This window comes from Mchenga conophoros, linkage group LG7, assembly GCF_057382185.1.
Source record: "Mchenga conophoros isolate Kocher_MC1m ecotype Shallow Benthic linkage group LG7, M_conophoros_male_GT1.1, whole genome shotgun sequence".
NCBI classification, from domain to species: domain Eukaryota; kingdom Metazoa; phylum Chordata; class Actinopteri; order Cichliformes; family Cichlidae; genus Mchenga; species Mchenga conophoros.
In genome coordinates this window covers 56,246,197-56,266,133 of record NC_140532.1, presented here as the reverse complement: position 1 = coordinate 56,266,133, position 19,937 = coordinate 56,246,197, and the positions used below count along the sequence as shown (strand labels likewise).

The 19,937-nt window shown below is 39.0% G+C and overlaps 1 protein-coding gene across 3 annotated transcripts in view; it reads right to left on the bottom strand.

The window, feature by feature from the left end:
• Window positions 1–2,385: 2,385 nt before the first annotated feature.
• The window catches only part of rph3aa (rabphilin 3A homolog (mouse), a), a 52,496-nt gene continuing 34,944 nt past the window's right edge, over window positions 2,386–19,937 (bottom strand). For all 3 annotated transcript variants that reach the window (XM_085280336.1, XM_085280335.1, XM_085280337.1), the window contains exons 9-16: window positions 17,147–17,221; window positions 11,291–11,400; window positions 11,075–11,201; window positions 9,168–9,221; window positions 5,886–6,037; window positions 5,376–5,457; window positions 5,193–5,289; window positions 2,386–3,744 (exon numbers count right to left, since the gene is read on the bottom strand). In XM_085280336.1, coding sequence (XP_085136462.1) covers window positions 3,611–3,744; window positions 5,193–5,289; window positions 5,376–5,457; window positions 5,886–6,037; window positions 9,168–9,221; window positions 11,075–11,201; window positions 11,291–11,400; window positions 17,147–17,221 — 831 coding nt within the window. In that variant the 3' untranslated portion in view covers window positions 2,386–3,610. The remainder of the gene's footprint in view (window positions 3,745–5,192; window positions 5,290–5,375; window positions 5,458–5,885; window positions 6,038–9,167; window positions 9,222–11,074; window positions 11,202–11,290; window positions 11,401–17,146; window positions 17,222–19,937) is intronic.

Genomic DNA, 19,937 nt, shown 5'->3' with positions numbered 1-19,937 from the left:
AAAAACATTCTGACAACCTTATCAGTGTTTTCTGACTGACAGATGGAAATCTCTTGGAACTCCTGGGAGATTTGCTTTTATATTCAGTCCTTTCTCACTTTCTCCAACCTATGTCAAGACAGAAACTTTTAAACCATAATCCAAAAGCCTGCCTGCTTTTGGATTATGGACCTTTTACTACTATTTCTCAATCTTTTTTTTTAATTGACCTAAAGTGAAGCACTGCCCTCTTATGATCTCTAATCACAGGTTATGTCATTAGTGTTAGGTACACTAGGCTGGTGCCAGATTCTGTTGTGCTTTTAATCCTTTATGGGATAAATTCAACAAGCTGTTAGAAATATTCCTCAAAGATTTTGCTCCATGTTGACAGGAGCTGTCAATTACACATCCATGATGTAACTCTAGTTCAACCACATCCCAAAGGGGATCTGTTGGTTTGAGATGTAGTGACAGTGGGGACCATCTGAGTACAGTGAACTCATTGTCAAGAAACCAGTGTCAGAAGATTTGAGCTTTGTAATGCGGAGCGTTATCTGGCTGGAAGCAACTATCAGAAGATGTATGGTTATAAAGGTCCTCAACAACACTGAGTAGTTAGGCTGAGAAGTTTAAATGGTACTCAGTTTATACTAAGGGGTCCAAAGCATGACAAGAAAAAAACTCTTGATAATTTGATGCAAACTGTAGCCTCGGATTCCTGTTCTTAGCTGCCAGAAGCGTCACCTAGTGTGGTCTTCTGCTGCTGTAGCCCTTCTGATTCAAGGTTGAATGTGCTACGCATTCAGAGATACTCTTCTATATACTTTGGCTGTAATGACTGGTTATTTCAGTTACTGCTGCCTCTCTCTCAGCTTGAAGCAGCCCGTCCATTCTTCTCTGTCTGCTGGCATCAACAAGGTGAGAACTGCTGTTCAGTGGATATTTTGGGAGAGATAGTTGAATAGGAAAACCCCAATAGAACAGGATCTGAAATATTCAGAGCTGCCTGTTTGGCACAGACCAACAAGCATGCTTTGTTCAAAATCACTGAAATCACCTATTTTGATGCTCAGTTGTAACTTCAGCAGTCCTGACCATGTCTACATGCAAAATGCACTGAGTTTCTTCCATGGGATCTGCAGGTTACATATTTGTGTTAATGAGGCGTTAAGCAGGTGTACCTAATGATGTGGCCAGTAACTGTATTGCAGTGAGGAGCCCAACCAGGCAGACTGTTCTCTTCAAGTGTGCCTAAAATAGTATTTGAGTGTTGACATAGTTTTGTGATAGAGAAAAATATAATCTGTAATCTTATATAATCCGTGGACCCAGAAACATCCTCACCTACAGAAGATACTTGAACTAAAAAAATGAAAGACCACAGATGGCGTTTTGTGTCCATTTGACCTTTTTTTTCCACTCCGCTTGTCTCGTTCCAGGGTCATTTTGTCTTTTTTAGCAGCTTTTATTTTATTTTTCAATGACTGCCACTCTCTGTAGTCCTTTTGCATCTTGTTTTTGCAAGCTTGCATACTTATGCTACATTGCTCTATTTCTTATGATTTTTTTTGTTCTTTTTTTGTGGTTGTTTTGTTTGTAGTCATTGAGTCTCCCCTTGCGATTTGTGTCTTTTTAACCTCTCATTATAGTAGGTTTCCTCTTTGTCTATTTTATTGTCATTTCACCTCTCTTTTGGTGATTTTGTTTACTGTTGTGGTCATCTTTTATCCTTTTTCTCTTTTTCTGTTCTCTGTTTGCTTCTTTTATTACCAGGTCATCTGTCTTTATCCCTTCTTGTGATTTTTGTGTCATTTTGTGTCACTTAGTAGCCATTTTGCATTTTTATAGCCATTTTATTACATCATTGTTGTCTCTCGTGTGTTGCTCCTGTGATTGTTTTGCTTATCTTTATATATTCATTTAGTCTCCTTATCTTTTTGTTGTAATGGTCTGTAATGTGTTTGTGTGTTGACATTTTTTGCTCTTGGTTTTTGTGTTTGCATTTTTTTTCTAGAGTCAGTAAAGTGTTCTTTGCCATTATATAGTTTGATGCAGACCTTTGCAGAGTTTCACAGCTTAATTCTACACAGCCTTTTGCTCTGTCTGAAGGTCTTGGAGTTGAAATGTAAATATTGGAGTTCTTGCCAGGCCTATCTTTTCAGCTGTGGTAGAACCTTTCTGATAACATCAAAAGTGAGATCATAGCTCGTAGATCATTCAAGATCAGACTTTTTTAGAGTGTAATGAGTCTATAAACTTTCCCCCAGTTAGACAGAAGAAGTTTTATCAGGAGAAGTCAAAGTTCACAAATTTTTCAGCTGCGTGTCTGTCTGAGCTGATTGGTTTGAACCTCACCTGATTCAGACAAAGTTTATGCCATGTCATACACAACAAATGCCGAGCAAGTTTCATCAGGTCTTTATTTATTAGCCATGTGTTGCTACAGACATGCACCAATATCAGTACAGACAGGACAATGTTGAATATGTAACTGAAAACAACCTGCAAATGTATATAAGATATACCCGTGGAGCAATATTTCATCATATTCCAAAAACAGAACTTCCGGTGACCAGATATTCCACTTTATGTGAGACTGGACATAAAGTGGAACCCTTACTTAAGCCCTTAACTCCCTCTTCCTATATATTCATATATTTAGACAATGTCACACATTTTAATTAGTTCTATTAGTTCTTGTTTACCAAACTCATCTCCTAAAAGTCTCACAAAAAATAGAACAAGAAAAATGATCAATAATAGATTTGCCAGTATATATGGATGAACACCTTTTCAACTCCAAAGATGAATACTAGACAGAACAGTGTTGTCCGTTTAAATATTCTGAACAACTGAACATGAGGTATAACCCTTAGTCTCTGGGTTCAAATTCACACAGGCCACATTGTGCCTTTTCCCCACATTTAGTTTCCTAGGATCTGGTCAACCTAACAGCCACTGCATAATTAAACTTGTTTTTGAAATAATCATTATTATAATTTCATGCAGAAACATTTTAGGTTGTTGAATACTCCCCACATGCATGGAAGAAGGTGATGTAGCGACCATGAAGATATGGAAAACAGTATGTTATCTGCATGTCACATGCAAAACAAATGATTGTTCACTGCAGTGCCTAACGTAATATTTAACAGATGCATAAAGCAGAATAAATATGTACCACAACACATGAAAATAAAAACATAACACCCATACCCAAACAATATGGAAAATCAGATGATAACACATGACCTTAGGTGACATGGATACATATCAATATCAGTATGTGTAAGTTCTGTAGATACTTGACTTGATGACGAAAATAAAGGGCTGTTATCTTGTCCATAAAACACGATAATCAGTTCAAACATTACTGCATGTCAGAATATTTGTTTATAGTCTGATACAGTTTATGATATGATAAACTCCTTTTGACAAAAAGCATAAAGGTCAACATCCATGTTGGTCACAAAAAACAATAGTGCTTAAAATGAAGCTTTCATATAGCATTTTGCAGCAAACTACATTGAAAGCAAGAGTACATTATTTGTCTACCTGCACTCATGGAAGACATTTTACAGAGAGATATGGAGAAAAAAATACAGACAAGAGTTGAAGATTTTAACTTTCAATCCTCAAACTGAGTGGTGTTGTCATTTAGAAGAACATGCCAACGCTCAATCTTCTTGTCTTTATTCTTGAGGCATTCATACCAGTGCTTCAAACACTCTCCTTTAGCCTGGATGCCTAACTGACAGCCACCTGAAGGTAGAAAGGAAACCATTATAAAAGATGAATATTTGTCTATTTCATTATGTACAAGCTTATTTCTAAATTTATAATACTTGCAGTGGCAGCATGTTCACATCTGAGGGTTCCTAAAACAAGGCAGATGTATAGCTGTGGGCTAGGCTTTAGAATTGTGTAGTGGTCAAACTGTGCTAAGATCAGTCAATGGTTTTCTGATAATTGGCCAACTTCTATATAAATTGCCTGGACAGAAAAATGAAAATCTTTGTGACACTAATAAGTCTAATAATGCACAACATTAGGAGCTTACAGAATTGACTGCATGTAAAAGACAGACACAGATACGTGGTCTTATAAGTGAAACCTATGCAAGAAGGGCTTCAAATCTTTGTCTTTGAACTCGCCAGCAAGGGGGTTCTCTGGTAGGAAAAAAAGTGACGGTTATATATGTCTGTGGGCAAACAATTCTCAGCAGTTCCAAGTGAGTTCGTGGCTTTTAATACTGGTTTCAAGTTATACTAACTACAACATTAAGTTCTTTTTATAGTTTATGGTACTTATTAGAGTCAGAAAAGAGGATAAACCAGAGCATTCTTATTAGCTAACATCCTGTGATTGACTACTCATTAGAACACTCAGATCCACCCCTCACTTTCAACATCCAAAACACCATGGTGATGGCAGTTACAACAGCCAGATTGTGGCTTCATGACTGGACTTAACTAACAAATACGTGATACAACAGTGGCTACATCAATACAGTAGTGTAACAAGTGTGTGCCCCCTTCCCGATTTCCTAATGTTTTTCATATTTGTTGCACACATGTTTTATATCATCAAACAAATTTTAATATTAGCCAATGATGTCCTGAATGATTGAGTTGAGCTCAATTTCACTGTTCACTGCTGTCTATCAAAACATCCTGAAGGAGAATGTCCAGCCATCTGTTCAAGCTGAAGGGCACTTGGGTTCTGCAGCAGGACAAATGATCCAGGACGCAATAGTAAGTCCACCTCTGAATGGCTTAAGAAAAACTAAATGAAGACTTTGGAGTGGCCTAGGCAAAGTCCTGATCTGAACCCGATTGAGATGCTGTGGCATGACCTTTAAAAGGTGGTTCATGCTTGAAAACTCTCCAGTGCGACTGAATTACAACAAGTCTGCAAAGATGAGTGGCCCAAATTTTCTCTGATTGGTAGTTATCGCTAACGCTTGATTGCAGTTGTTGCTGCTAAGGGTGGCCCAAGCAGTTATTAGGTTTAGGGCACAATCACTTTTTCATTCAGGGCCATGTACGTTTGGATTTTTTCCCTCTCAATAATAAACACCTTCATTTAGAGACTGCCTTTTGTGTCTAAATTTGTTTGATGATCTGAAACATTTAAGTGTGACAAACATACAAAAAATCAGGAAGTGGACAAGCATCAATAAGGATATGTGATCAAAGTTATTAACTTACCAATAAAATCATTGGATTTCCCCATGTCATAGTCCCAGACTGAGATGTCAAGTGTTTTCTTGGCTAGCTCACCATGCTTAATTTCATAACTGAACTCCTATAACATAGTGACAGAAGAAAGTTTATTACAAAACTGTGAGTGAAATCTGGATGGGCAGAAAATGGCAAAATCCGCAGACTCACCTCATTAAACTCTGGGTTAAGTGTCTTCTTTTTGATCTGTGTCTTGTTTTTAGCTTTCTTTCCCATGTCTGGCTTGAGACATCTATCAAAGAGGACAGAACAACAAAGGTAAAATGCCATCCCTTGGGAATGAAGTTCAAGATTTCTGGGAATGTTTATTTACTTTGTTGAGCTCACTGACTTTGCTCGAAAATTTAACATCTATTTAAATGTTAACGAAGCACATTTCAACAGTTAAGTCAGATTAGCAGTGATAATCATAATCAGAAGTTTATTTTGAGTTTATTCCATATTTTTAACTTTGACGGGTCTAGGCTAGTTAACTTAAGAAACTGTCACTCCAGCTTCATATTTACTGAGGAGGCAAGATGTGTTACTGATACTTGTGTCCAATTCTTAGCAAAGCAAAGTAAAAAAAACCAAACAAATGAAAAAAGGATTTCCCCACTGTCATAGAGAGTTTATCTATGTAGTGACATTAGTGCAGATGCAGCTGGAAAAAACACATACACTTTGACAAACGGGTCAGAGTATCCATTGGAGTCCATTGCAGCCAGGTGAGCACATCGGACCACACCCACTATCAAATGACTCTGCTGGCTGTTGTACATCAATGATATCAAGATACGGCCCCTCTCCTCTGAGTTTTCAACTTCTTTCAGCTGTGAACACACATGCGTAAGTGACATGTACCAAATAACTTTAACATAAATAAATGAAAACTATTTCAACAAATTTGTCTTTGTAGTAAACACACTAAAATATGTCACTGGGATAAATCTCTACCCAAAAGTTCACCATGGAGTTCCACAGGGTTCTGTCCTAGGACCTATGTTTTACTCTGCGATGGCTGGAGAATTTGCATCTGTCTGAGATGTAACTAGAAGTACAAATGAGGATAAAACTATGAACCCCGTTATGAAATTTTTTTTTTAAGTAAGTTCTGTTAAATAAGTTCCTCCACATCTGATGGTCTTCAGCATAGATCTTGGTTTTCAGGCACCCCACAGATTTTACACAAATCTTCACATATTATTTTTTCCTCATGAGTCCTTCCACCTTGACAAGATTCTCTGTTCCAGATGCATTGAAGCATCCCCACAGTACAATACTCTTAGTGTACTCCTAGTGTGTTTCACAATGTGGATAGTTGTCTTTGGGTTGTGCGCCACTTCCTTGTTTCTCTAAACATAAGCAGTGTCACTGTGACCAAAGAGCTCTATTTTCAGCTCATCTCACAAAAGGATGCACGCAGTATCCAGCATCCATAATCTTTCTCCAGCCTGTGTTTACTTAGCAAGTTTTAGCGTCATTTCACTTGAGACTTCATCTCAAGCCACCAGTTGCTTTCTATTACAGAAATGTTGGGATTCTCTTTTTAATACAGTAAAATCTTGAACCTACTATGTAAAGCACCATGTTCTTGCTTTGTTTATTTTTTTATATAGTGCCAATATGAGTTGAAGTTTTTCTCTTACTGAACTGAAAACTCATAGTTTTTGCCTGGATAGTGATGCAACCACTTTCATGCCTTATTTGAAAGACAATAAACCACAATTTGAGTATCTACTGAGGCAAAGTGTCCTGTTCCCAAAATCACATAGTAAGATATCTGTATAACTTACTGAAACTCATCAGACCAGTTTTATGTAAGATAACATGAGACAAAAGGATTACTGGGACAGAAAAAAGTGAGATCTACCATGGCTGTTAAATGAATATAACTGATGACAGAAAAAGTAAAATAAATAAATAAAAAATGATCAGTAACATCTGTCTGATATAATTAACATAGTATGTGATCAGGTCATTGTCTGGCACAAAGGCAGTGCACAGCAGTGGTTAATAAGCAGTGGTAATACTTGGCTTCACCATAAGAGCTGAAGCCGGGGAATCTGAAGAAACTACTTTAGGCTACAGTACATACAGTGGGGCAAAAAAGTATTTAGTCAGCCACCGATTGTGCAAGTTCCCCCACCTAAAATGATGACAGAGGTCAGTAATTTGCACCAGAGGTACACTTCAACTGTGAGAGACAGAATGTGAAAAAAAAAAATCCATGAATCCACATGGTAGGATTTGTAAAGAATTTATTCGTAAATCAGGGTGGAAAATAAGTATTTGGTCAATAACAAAAATACAACTCAATACTTTGTAACATAACCTTTGTTGGCAATAACAGAGGTCAAACGTTTGCTATAGGTCTCTACCAGGTTTGCACACACAGTAGCTGGTATTTTGGCCCATTCCTCCATGCAGATCTTCTCGAGAGCAGTGATGTTTTGGGGCTGTCGCCGAGCAACACGGACTTTCAACTCCCGCCACAGATTTTCTATGGGGTTGAGGTCTGGAGACTGGCTAGGCCACTCCAGGACTTTCAAATGCTTCTTACGGAGCCACTCCTTTGTTGCCCGGGCGGTGTGTTTTGGATCATTGTCATGTTGGAAGACCCAGCCTCGTTTCATCTTCAAAGTTCTCACTGATGGAAGGAGGTTTTGGCTCAAAATCTCACGATACATGGCCCCATTCATTCAGTCCTTAACACGGATCAGTCGTCCTGTCCCCTTGGCAGAAAAACAGCCCCATAGCATGATGTTTCCACCCCCATGCTTCACAGTAGGTATGGTGTTCTTGGGATGCAACTCAGTATTCTTCTTCCTCCAAACACGACGAGTTGAGTTTATACCAAAAAGTTCTACTTTGGTTTCATCTGACCACATGACATTCTCCCAATCCTCTGCTGTATCATCCATGTGCTCTCTGGCAAACTTCAGACGGGCCTGGACATGCACTGGCTTCAGCAGCGGAACACGTCTGGCACTGCGGGATTTGATTCCCTGCCGTTGTAGTGTGTTACTGATGGTGACCTTTGTTACTTTGGTCCCAGCTCTCTGCAGGTCATTCACCAGGTCCCCCCGTGTGGTTCTGGGATCTTTGCTCACCGTTCTCATGATCATTTTGACCCCACGGGATGAGATCTTGCGTGGAGCCCCAGATCGAGGGAGATTATCAGTGGTCTTGTATGTCTTCCATTTTCTGATGATTGCTCCCACAGTTGATTTTTTCACACCAAGCTGCTTGCCTATTGTAGATTCACTCTTCCCAGTCTGGTGCAGGTCTACAATACTTTTCCTGGTGTCCTTCGAAAGCTCTTTGGTCTTGGCCATGGCGGAGTTTGGAGTCTGACTGTTTGAGGCTGTGGACAGGTGTCTTTTATACAGATGATGAGTTCAAACAGGTGCCATTCATACAGGTAACGAGTGGGGGACAGAAAAGCTTCTTACAGAAGACGTTACAGGTCTGTGAGAGCCAGAGATTTTCCTTGTTTGAGGTGACCAAATACTTATTTTCCACCCTAATTTACGAATAAATTCTTTACAAATCCTACCATGTGAATTCATGGATTTCTTTTTCACATTCTGTCTCTCACAGTTGAAGTGTACCTCTGGTGCAAATTACTGACCTCTGTCATCATTTTAAGTGGGGGAACTTGCACAATCGGTGGCTGACTAAATACTTTTTTGCCCCACTGTATATACATACATCCTTCAGATAAAACCTGAAAATAAGCAAATGCAAGATACATCGAATAAAAGAACATAAGTAACATCAGTATAGAAGATGCCTGTAAAAGGAACAGTGGCCTTAAGTATATTACCTGATTTTTATTTGAAACTGTGTAATGTTATATATTTTACATTTACACAAATGTAGCTTATATGTTTTAATTTCTATTTTTTAAATACGTATATTAACTAATGCACAGTGGTAAGATCTATGTGAAGGTCTTACATCATCCTCATAAAGAGCCATGCCACGGATGGATCCTCCTACAGCCTTCTTCACCTGTACAGAGAGCAAACCATCATCATTATCATCATCATCCTCATCATGATTGAAGCTAGAGCCTTTATCATTAGTTTGTGTGTATAGAAGTAAAATAGGAAATGTCCCTGTTCAAGGACTACTTCAGCATTTCTTAGTATAAGAACTAAAACCCGGGAAAACAGCTATTTAAGCACGGTTAAAGATCAGTAAGTAACATGTTGTATCCCATTTCCATAGACCATACAAAACTTAAGGTGTCAAGCAGAATCCAGTCATACTGTAGAAAATGCTTTCCTGTTTCCAGTATTTATGAGAACTTTTCAAACAATTCGTCAAAGACTTTCACTTCTACAATGTATGGCCTGCAAACTATATGGACAAAGTATTGGGGTACCTCGTAATCTTTAATTTCAGGTTTTGTCAGTGTGCATGCCACAGGGTAATAAAACTGGACACCAAGCTATGCATACTTTTTCCATATACACTATTAAGTGTATATGTATGCATAAAGTACAAAATAATACATTTTATCTCTTCAAGTGTCTAGCCATTTGTGATTAAAACATTCACGTTTAGATCCATTTAAGGTCCACCTGAAGATGTTCAGTTTTCAATGAATAAAATGTTATTATATGAGCACTATAAATAATAACTGTTTTAAAACAGCTGCTCTGGTGGTTAATCCTACTAGAGGATCAGCAGACAGACCTATCACGAACTTATACATACCGAGAATTCCATTTATACTAGTGTTTTTAAAAGGGAACTAATACATTAGATGTATTCTTGGCCACCAAAGTAGTTTTTGTCAGGGTTCCTGGGTGGTTCACCAGCTGTATTCAGTTCATGTTCAGTTTATGTTCCACATTCATATTTCCCGCTTCACCGTGCCACCCCTCTGTTTCAGTGTCATTAGTTCTACTTCCTGTTTCATTATGTTCAGCTGTGTTCTCACCGGTCCCTAATCATCATCATTAGCCAGTGTACTTAAGTCCTCAGTTTCATCCTGGTCTTTGTCATCTCATTGATGTTAATGTTGTCTACTCTGTACGTGTGTTTAGTTCAGCCAGTCATTTCAGTTCAGCGAGCCATCTTATGTTCAGCTCACCTGCTCGTCATAATAAGCACCAGCCTTCACCTACCTGTGAGTCCAGCGTTTAGGTCCTCCTTTCCTAGCATCCACACAACACCCCTGACAGTTTTGGGTGATTTGTGGTTTTAAAAGATTCTCATTTGTTTTATACTGAGCCTTGGTGCAAGCTCTCAGTTCATTCACTATCTGAAACAAGCTGTTTTAACTCGCTCCCCCCTTAAATTCGATTTCTTTTCATTTGTTGTCCCTTAAGCAAGTTTAAACCGAAGCAAAATGGGACTTATGCAGCTATAGCCAGAGCTGTGTCCCCTTGGTGTCCCTGAGGTAACCACTTACACTGTAATGAGTAATCTTGTGGCCCAGACTGACCACGTACCTACACCAAGCGGAAAATGTGAAGATTTCACTCGATTGCAAAAGTACTTTATGCCTTTGGAAGCAGCAAGTTACTAGTGCTTTACTAAAATGTCTAAGGAAAGAACAAGATAAGATGTTCTGAACTGCTTTGTCATCCTCTAAGATGCTGTTTTGCACCAAAATACAAAACAATGTGTAACCTTCATTTCAGATAATGTGTGACTCACAGTTTAAAAACACTGGCATCTCTTGTGATCTGTACTCATTTTTGCATCTCATGTACTTGAGCTGTGCTGTGAGTTCATCTGCCAGTGCTGAGTTAAACTTACAGAAAAACAGTAGCTAACTGTGTGCCTTATTAAGCAAATATTTAGAGCAGGTCAAAACCTCATCGTATTGTCGGTTTTGCCCTCAGACTTACTGGGATCACTCTCTCCAAACAAACACTGAAGTTCTTCTTCTCATTAAATTTCAGTTTCTTGAGGGCCACTCGTGTCTCTCCTATGAATTCATTGTGTCCAAACTTGTCCTCGTCACTCACCGAAAGCCTGCAAACAACAAACAATGCACTCCATGAAAGCTTTTATTTTGATATAAGTAGCAAATCAGTGTTAAAGTATGTAAAAGTCGTTCATACCGGAGGGTTTTGCGTGACATTTCTTCATCTGTGATGCCATGGTAAACCAGGGTTTCATTCCAAACAGGATTCAAGGTGTTTTTAAGTGTCTTGGTACGAAGCTTATTAGACTAAAGATAAGAAATTCAGATGAATTTCTCAAGTAATAAAAGAAACTGAGGAATAACTGAGAACCAATGCCCATCAGAACATCAAACACTTAGCTCAAAGCAAACTGATTATTCTATTTCACTCAAAATGACACAGTACTCCTATCAGCGATGTACCAGCCAACCTAAATTTAAGGCTATGAGCATTAGTCAGTTTGTTATTGCAATATTATATAATATAAGAGCATTTCAAATCAAATAAATTCACCAAAACACCATCTTCTCAAACAGGATTGTCATTAGGAGCTTTCTAACACTGTATTTACATTTATTGGGTCACATTGCGTACATCCCATCCTCCAATTTCCTGCTAATGTCAATTTCTGTTAAATTAATACAGTTGGTGAAACAGTTAATCAATCCTCTGCTGAATTTATAAATTTTCTTAATTATAAAGAAATGAACAGTCTTAACATTTCCATCGTAGCTTAATTTTAACGGAGAGAAAAATCCAGAAAAAAATCACACATTTTTTCTGTTTGCAAATTTACAAAACCCTCTGAATCTTTACGGTTTTTCAACTGCTCCTCGGTAATTTGAAGCTATGATCTCTCCATAGATTTTTTAAATAATTGAAGTCTGGCGACTGGTGTGGTCACTCCATGATCTTAATGTGCTTCTTCTTTAGCAACTCCTTTTGTTGTGATATGCTTTGGGTCATTGTTATGCTAGAAGATCCATCCATGTGTTTTGGCTGAGGGAAGGAGGTTGTCGTCCAAAATTTTAAGGTTCCCTAATGGACAGGTAATCTGTGTGTCTTGTGGGTGCTGCAATATTTCAATTACAATCTAGTGTCTTACCAATGGTGTTCTGGGTGACTGTGGTGTCAAATGTCTTCAGATCATTAACAAGCAGAGGTGGGACCAAGTCATTGTTTTGCAAGTCTCAAGTAAGTCTCAAGTCTTTATCCTCAAGTCTCAAGTCAAGTCTCAAGTAATGTCAGGCAAGTCAGAGTCGAGTCTCAAGTCACTGGTGTAAAAGTCCGAGTCAAGTCACAAGTCTGAAACTTTGAATTTCAAGTCCTTTCGAGTCTTTAAAAAAAACAAACGAAAAAATAATGTTGCAGTTATGCTAAATGTAAATATTAGACCATGTAATTTTAAAATCTGTGTTTTTCTCAACACATACAAAATAGTGAACTTAGAAAATATACACAAATTGTGAAATTGCACCTCTTTAAAATGCAGCTCAATTAAACTTAGCTCCAAGAATAATTTTCACCGACAGTTCTGAGATAAGCTGCATGTTATTCTTGGATGCGGTTGTAGGACCAGCTTTAAAATCGCATGACAAAAATATCATACACATTAAAAAAAACTGTATCACCAACGTAGCCTGGAAAACATTTGCTAGTTAGATGAAGTCAGCTATCTCATCTTAGCATATTTATATGCATATTTATAATCATGCGGTTCTTGGAGTGAGTGCATACACTCATGAAGTTTAGTAACTTCCGGTCACTGCAACAAGCCCAGGTACAGTTTACCGACGGATGGGTGCAGGACCTTGAAATGCACCGTGTAGAACGAAAGACCATCATACGTATCATAAGTTTACCAGTCTCACAAATCGTCTTCATAAATACACATTCGTTAACCGTTTATTAATATAACCTTTGAGCTCAACGGTAATTAATTAGTAGTGGAAATAATTTCTGGTACCCATCACAGAAATGTAGCAGTGACAATAATATTGTATGCTGTAATCGTACTGGGCAATTAGCAGAGGTGGGACCAAGTCATTGTTTTGCAAGTCTCAAGTAAGTCTCAAGTCTTTATCCTCAAGTCTCAAGTCAAGTCTCAAGTAATGTCAGGCAAGTCAGAGTCGAGTCTCAAGTCACTGGTGTAAAAGTCCGAGTCAAGTCACAAGTCTGAAATTTTGAATTTCAAGTCCTTTCGAGTCTTTAAAAAAAAAAACAACGAAAAAAAGCATGTTGCAGTTATATGCTAAATGTAAATATTAGACCATGTAATTTTAAAATCTGTGTTTTTCTCAACACATACAAAATAGTGAACTTAGAAAATATACACAAATTGTGAAATTGCACCTCTTTAAAATGCAGCTCAATTAAACTTAGCTCCAAGAATAATTTTCACCGACAGTTCTGAGATAAGCTGCATGTTATTCTTGGATGCGGTTGTAGGACCAGCTTTAAAATCGCATGACAAAAATATCATACACATTAAAAAAAACTGTATCACCAACGTAGCCTGGAAAACATTTGCTAGTTAGATGAAGTCAGCTATCTCATCTTAGCATATTTATATGCATATTTATAATCATGCGGTTCTTGGAGTGAGTGCATACACTCATGAAGTTTAGTAACTTCCGGTCACTGCAACAAGCCCAGGTACAGTTTACCGACGGATGGGTGCAGGACCTTGAAATGCACCGTGTAGAACGAAAGACCATCATACGTATCATAAGTTTACCAGTCTCACAAATCGTCTTCATAAATACACATTCGTTAACCGTTTATTAATATAACCTTTGAGCTCAACGGTAATTAATTAGTAGTGGAAATAATTTCTGGTACCCATCACAGAAATGTAGCAGTGACAATAATATTGTATGCTGTAATCGTACTGGGCAATTAGCAGAGGTGGGACCAAGTCATTGTTTTGCAAGTCTCAAGTAAGTCTCAAGTCTTTATCCTCAAGTCTCAAGTCAAGTCTCAAGTAATGTCAGGCAAGTCAGAGTCGAGTCTCAAGTCACTGGTGTAAAAGTCCGAGTCAAGTCACAAGTCTGAAATTTTGAATTTCAAGTCCTTTCGAGTCTTTAAAAAAAAAAACAACGAAAAAAAGCATGTTGCAGTTATATGCTAAATGTAAATATTAGACCATGTAATTTTAAAATCTGTGTTTTTCTCAACACATGACAAAATAGTGAACTTAGAAAATATACACAAATTGTGAAATTGCACCTCTTTAAAATGCAGCTCAATTAAACCTAGCTCCAAGAATAATTTTCACCGACAGTTCTGAGATAAGCTGCATGTTATTCTTGGATGCGGTTGTAGGACCGGCTTTAAAATCGCATGACAAAAATATCATACACATTAAAAAAAAACTGTATCACCAACGTAGCCTGGACAACATTTGCTAGTTAGATGAAGTCAGCTATCTCATCTTAGCATATTTATATGCATATTTATAATCATACGGTTCTTGGAGTGAGTGCACACACTCATGAAGTTTAGTAACTTCCGGTCACTGCAACAAGCCCAGGTACAGTTTACCGACGGATGGGTGCAGGACCTTGAAATGCACCGTGTAGAACGAAAGACCATCGTACGTATCATAAGTTTACCAGTCTCACAAATCGTCGTCATAAATACACATTCCTTAACCGTTTATTAATAGGACCTTTGTGCTCAACGGTAATTAATTAGTAGTGGAAATAATTTCTGGTAGCATCACAGAAATGTAGCAGTGACAATAATATTGTATGCTGTAATCGTACTGGGCAATTAGTGATACAAAACAACTGTTTTACCCTGTGAATAAAAGCATATGTTTTTGTCAATGTACCATAATAACAGAAGCGAAACGCAATATTGTGTCAGGACAATTCACTATTTATGCACAATAAATAAAGGAGCATAGCGCGACAATTTCTGTTCAGCGCCAGACTTGCTTGTAACCTATATCACCAATTATGTTATGAAAATGACGCATTAACTACAACAGCAGACTGACCTTTGTGTAAATGCTTGGAGCAGACTAACCTGTGAGCTGGAGAGTTCTAGGACGTTATATTTGATCTTTGAATGGCTGCAATCCAGACCATCCGTCGGCTCTTTGTTACTTCGGAAACATGGCTGAACAATTTCTCTTCAACGTTGTAATCCGATAACAACCGATCTCTTTACCCGTCGGCTTCCCGTGGCTGTCATGCGACCGGCTATTGCAGTTAATAATACAACAGCTTCTTGACATTTTTGTGTTTCTTTTTATCGCTGTGTGACTGATTTTAATTGAAAGCCTGCGTGCGCTAGTACCGCTTGCCACGAGTTCCCAGAATCCTTTGCGGTTCTACCCGTGAATGACGTCACATTTTCAATCTCTATATAATATGCATGTTAAATTTTATATTTGGGGTAAAATATCAAGTCTTTTCAAGTAAACCGGTTCAAGTCCAATTCAAGTCCCAAGTCATTGGTGTAAAAGTCCAAGTCAAGTCACAAGTCTTAGAACATTTTTTCAAGTCAAGTCTAAAGTCATAAAATTAATGACTCGAGTCTGACTCGAGTCCAAGTCATGTGACTCGAGTCCACACCTCTGGCAATTAGTGATACAAAAAACCTGTTTTATCCTGTGAATAAAAGTATATGTTTTTGTCAGTGTACCATAATAACAGAAGCGAAACGCAATATTGTGTCAGGACAATTTACTATTTATGCACAATAAATAAAGGAGCATAGCGCGACAATTTCTGTTCAGCGCCAGACTTGCTTGTAACCTATATCACCAATTATGTTAAGAAAAATGACGCATTAACTACAACAGCAGACTGACCTTTGTGTAAATGCTTGGAGCAGACTAACCTGTGAGCTGGAGTGTTCTGGGACGTTATATTTGATCTTTGAATGGCTGAAATCCAGGCCATCCGTCGCCTCTTTGTTACTTCGGAAACATGGCTCGAACAATTTCTCTTCAACGACGTAATCCGATAACAACCGATCTCTTTACCCGTCGGCTTCCCGTGGCTGTCATGCGACCGGCTATTGCAGTTAATAATACAACAGCTTCTTGACATTTTTGTGTTTCTTTTTATCGCTGTATAACTGATTTCAATTGAAAGCCTGCGTGCGCTAGTACCGCTTGCCACGATTTCCCAGAATCCTTTGCGGTTCTACCCGTGAATGACGTCACATTTTCAATCTCCATATAATATGCATGTTAAATTTTATATTTGGGGTAAAATATCAAGTCTTTTCAAGTAAACCGGTTCAAGTCCAATTCAAGTCCCAAGTCATTGGTGTAAAAGTCCAAGTCAAGTCACAAGTCTTAGAACATTTTTTCAAGTCAAGTCTAAAGTCATAAAATTAATGACTCGAGTCTGACTCGAGTCCAAGTCATGTGACTCGAGTCCACACCTCTGTTAACAAGGTCCTCCCATGTAGCTTTTTGGCTGATTCAGCACCTTTGTCATTATCATTCTCACCAGGCAAGATCTTGCATTGAGCTTGAGGGTGACCGATGGTCATTTTATAGTCTTCCATTTCCAAATAATTGCATCAGCAGTTGTCACCTTTTCACTAAGCTTCTTGCTGATGGTCTTGTGACCCACTGTAGCCTTAGCACAGGTCTACAGTCTTCTCACTGATTTCCTTTGACAGCTCTTTGTTCTTGCCCATGGTGGTGGCGAGGTTGGAATGGAAGAAACTGATTTTGTGGACACGCGTGCTTTATAACAAATTGAGATCAGGAATATCTAAAAAATGATTAACTGATTGACTGTAATCTGAGAGCCACACAGGTACACAGCAAATCTGTGGGAGCCAAAATTATTGGGGTGGGGTGGGGGGTTGAATTCTGCAAAATGTACAAATTCAGCAGGGAATCAAATAATTACTTCCTACCCTGTATATAGGCAACATTTTCCTGGCTATTCTGCCATATTTATTTGTACATAAAGATTAGCTTGTTGTTTTTAAAATCTTACTTCTTAAATGAGTAAAATAAATAAGTAAGCATGTAAATACCTTACTGGCTCCAGGTAACAGGTGCAGCTTAACATATGGGTCTGCAAGTCCATTTGAGTCCATTGCTTTTAAACCCTGAAAAAAAACAAGAAACACAATGCTTGGATTCATTCGAGATGAAAATATTATTATTATATTATTATTTTTGTTTGTTTTTATTGTTAACGTCTCTCTTATATCCCATTTTACCTTGTTCTGTCTTGTGTATACACTGTATTTAAATATGGATGTAAGTTCAGGGTTTGAAAATGAAGCCTGCCAGAAGTGTTTTAAACCTCCCAGTGACCAAAAAGAAGGCTTTGTGTAAACAGCCTTCAGCTCCTTTGTCTCAGTAAACATTTTTCTATAGATTTTATGGCCTTAATCATCCATCCATCCATTCGCTTCTGCTTATCCTTTTCAGGGTCGCGGGGGGCGCTGGAGCCTATCCCAGCTGTCATAGGGCGAGAGGTTGAGATTGACAAGTCTCAAAGTAGACTCAGTCTCTGTGCTTGTGACATCGGGTTTCAGAATGCTCAATGAAAACATTAAGCTCCTTATTTCTTCTTGTCTATTCTCATTTCTTCTTGACATGGCATGTCTTGTCCCAATTGTCCCTTCTTGTTCTTCTTGTCTCATTTTGTCCTGTCCATTATTAGTTTGGTTGGACCTGAGATGTTTTGTTTTGGCACATATTTTCCTGTGTTGTATTGTGTCCTTTTGTCTTCTCCTTTCAAGTACTCGTTTACCTTGTCCCACTTTATAATTTTTATGTTGTTGCTTTTCCAGCCATCACCTTAAATGTTTTGTTTTGTCTTATCTTCTATATGGTCTGTTTTTATGAGATGAGATGAGATGAGATGAGATAGCCTTTATTTGTCAGTTGCAGGTCTTTTGCCCACAACCGAGATGACAGACCTTGCCGACCGTACATACAATACACAAACATCACATTGGGGAGACAGGTCAGGCTAGGTAGCGAGGAAAAAAACATCGAAATGTGTAACACAAAAGGATAATACAGGAATGCACAGATATCAACACAACATAGCACAATAAACACAGACAAGCAACATGGGAAAGTGTTCCAGTGTGTACATCTGATCTGGGATCGCTGCAATCTTCGACTGCGCCTCCAGCTGACCCGATGTCCACATCAGAGGGGAGGTAAGTGTTGGAGGTGGCGTTGGATCCGGGGTAGGGAGGGTGATGCGTCAGTGAGTGCTTATCAGCATCAGTATATGTATGTGTGTGCGTGTCCATAGTTCAGCTGAGACAGTGTCCTTCGCCCTGCCAGGCTAAGTAAACAGTCTTCCAGCCAACCCAGGTGGCCTTGCATGGAATGGGAAGGAACAGACTCAACACAGTCGTTATCAGGGAGTTTTTGTTCGGCTCCAGCCTTGAGCCCACAGCTGGCGCCAAAGGGGTAGCTGGATTGTGATGGTAATTTTTCTTTTGCAACAACTCGTGAGAATTTCAAAGCTGTTCTTTAACACTCCGACACTGGTCTCTCAATCTCCCGTTGGAAAACCGCGAGCTTCCCCATGATGGTATCAAACTTGCGTTCCGTGGTGTTGTCATTCTTTTGCTCAGAGAGCCGATTCTGAGAACTCACGACTGCAGTCAGCTGTTCCACGATGTAATCCAACTTAACAAAGGTGTTATTCTTAGCAGGCCTCTCCTTGATGTAATCCAATGTACACTCAGAGGTGTTATTCTGAGTATTCACGGCAGCTGTAAGAGTCTCCAAGGTCTTATCCATGCTGCTCTCAATGAGCCTGTTCTGAGAAGTTGCGCCTCGTCCCATCGTTTCAATCCCAGCAGGCAGCCTTGGGGGGGTTTGAACAGCCGGTTCTGCTTTCTTAATTCCAGTGTTGGGGAGTAACGGAATACATGTACCGCCGTTACGTATTTAAAATACAAAATATGAGTAACTGTATTCCGTTACAGTTACCGTTTAAAAAGGTGGTATTCAGAATACAGTTACTTTGTTGAAATAAATGGATTACACTGCGGTACTTTCCTGTTTCATATTGTCGCGGGTCAGGACTGTTTGGGTTTTGTTTGACAGCTACGTTCTTTTGTTCCAGGCGGCAGCGTTACGGTTGCCATGGTTACAGGGCGACGCTCTCTCTCTCTCTCTGCGACTGTGTGTTTCCTGGGTGAGAGAGCGCATTTCCTTGTTGTTGTTGTTGTGCTAAGCTAACAGGCAGAATGCTACAAGCATAGCTCTAAAGAATGTAGCATCATGGGCAGTGTAGTCCGTGTTGCAGGGAGAATGGACTGCCATACCCGCTATATGTCTGTGAGCGCGAGGAGGGAGAAAAAGGGGAGTGGAAAGGTACGAGTTGTCATCGAGCAAAAACTGGAGCTGGAAGCATGTAAATATAATAATAACCACTTCAGCCAAGAAGAGTGCCTGACGAGCCCAGTTGTAAGTAAGCTATTAAGACTCGACTGTACACCGTGTTCGTGTTTTCCTCCGAAAACAATAAGTTCCGTTGGAGCAGCCTTTCAACGCCTCTCTCTGTCTCTCGCAAGAAAAGTTGACCCACACAACAAAGTAAAGCTATTTTTCGGCTACGAGCCGACACAGACCCCGCCGTATTAGTCAGAGGTCCCTTTACTACAGTTCGGAGTCGCGGACCTTCAGTAATAGTAATAAATCACCCAGCAATAGTACATTCACGTTGTTGTAAAAAGCATGATAATATATTAAGTAATCCAAAGTATTCAGAATACGTTACTGTCATTGAGTAACGTAACGGAATACGTTACAGAATACATTTTGGGGCATGTATTCTGTATTCTG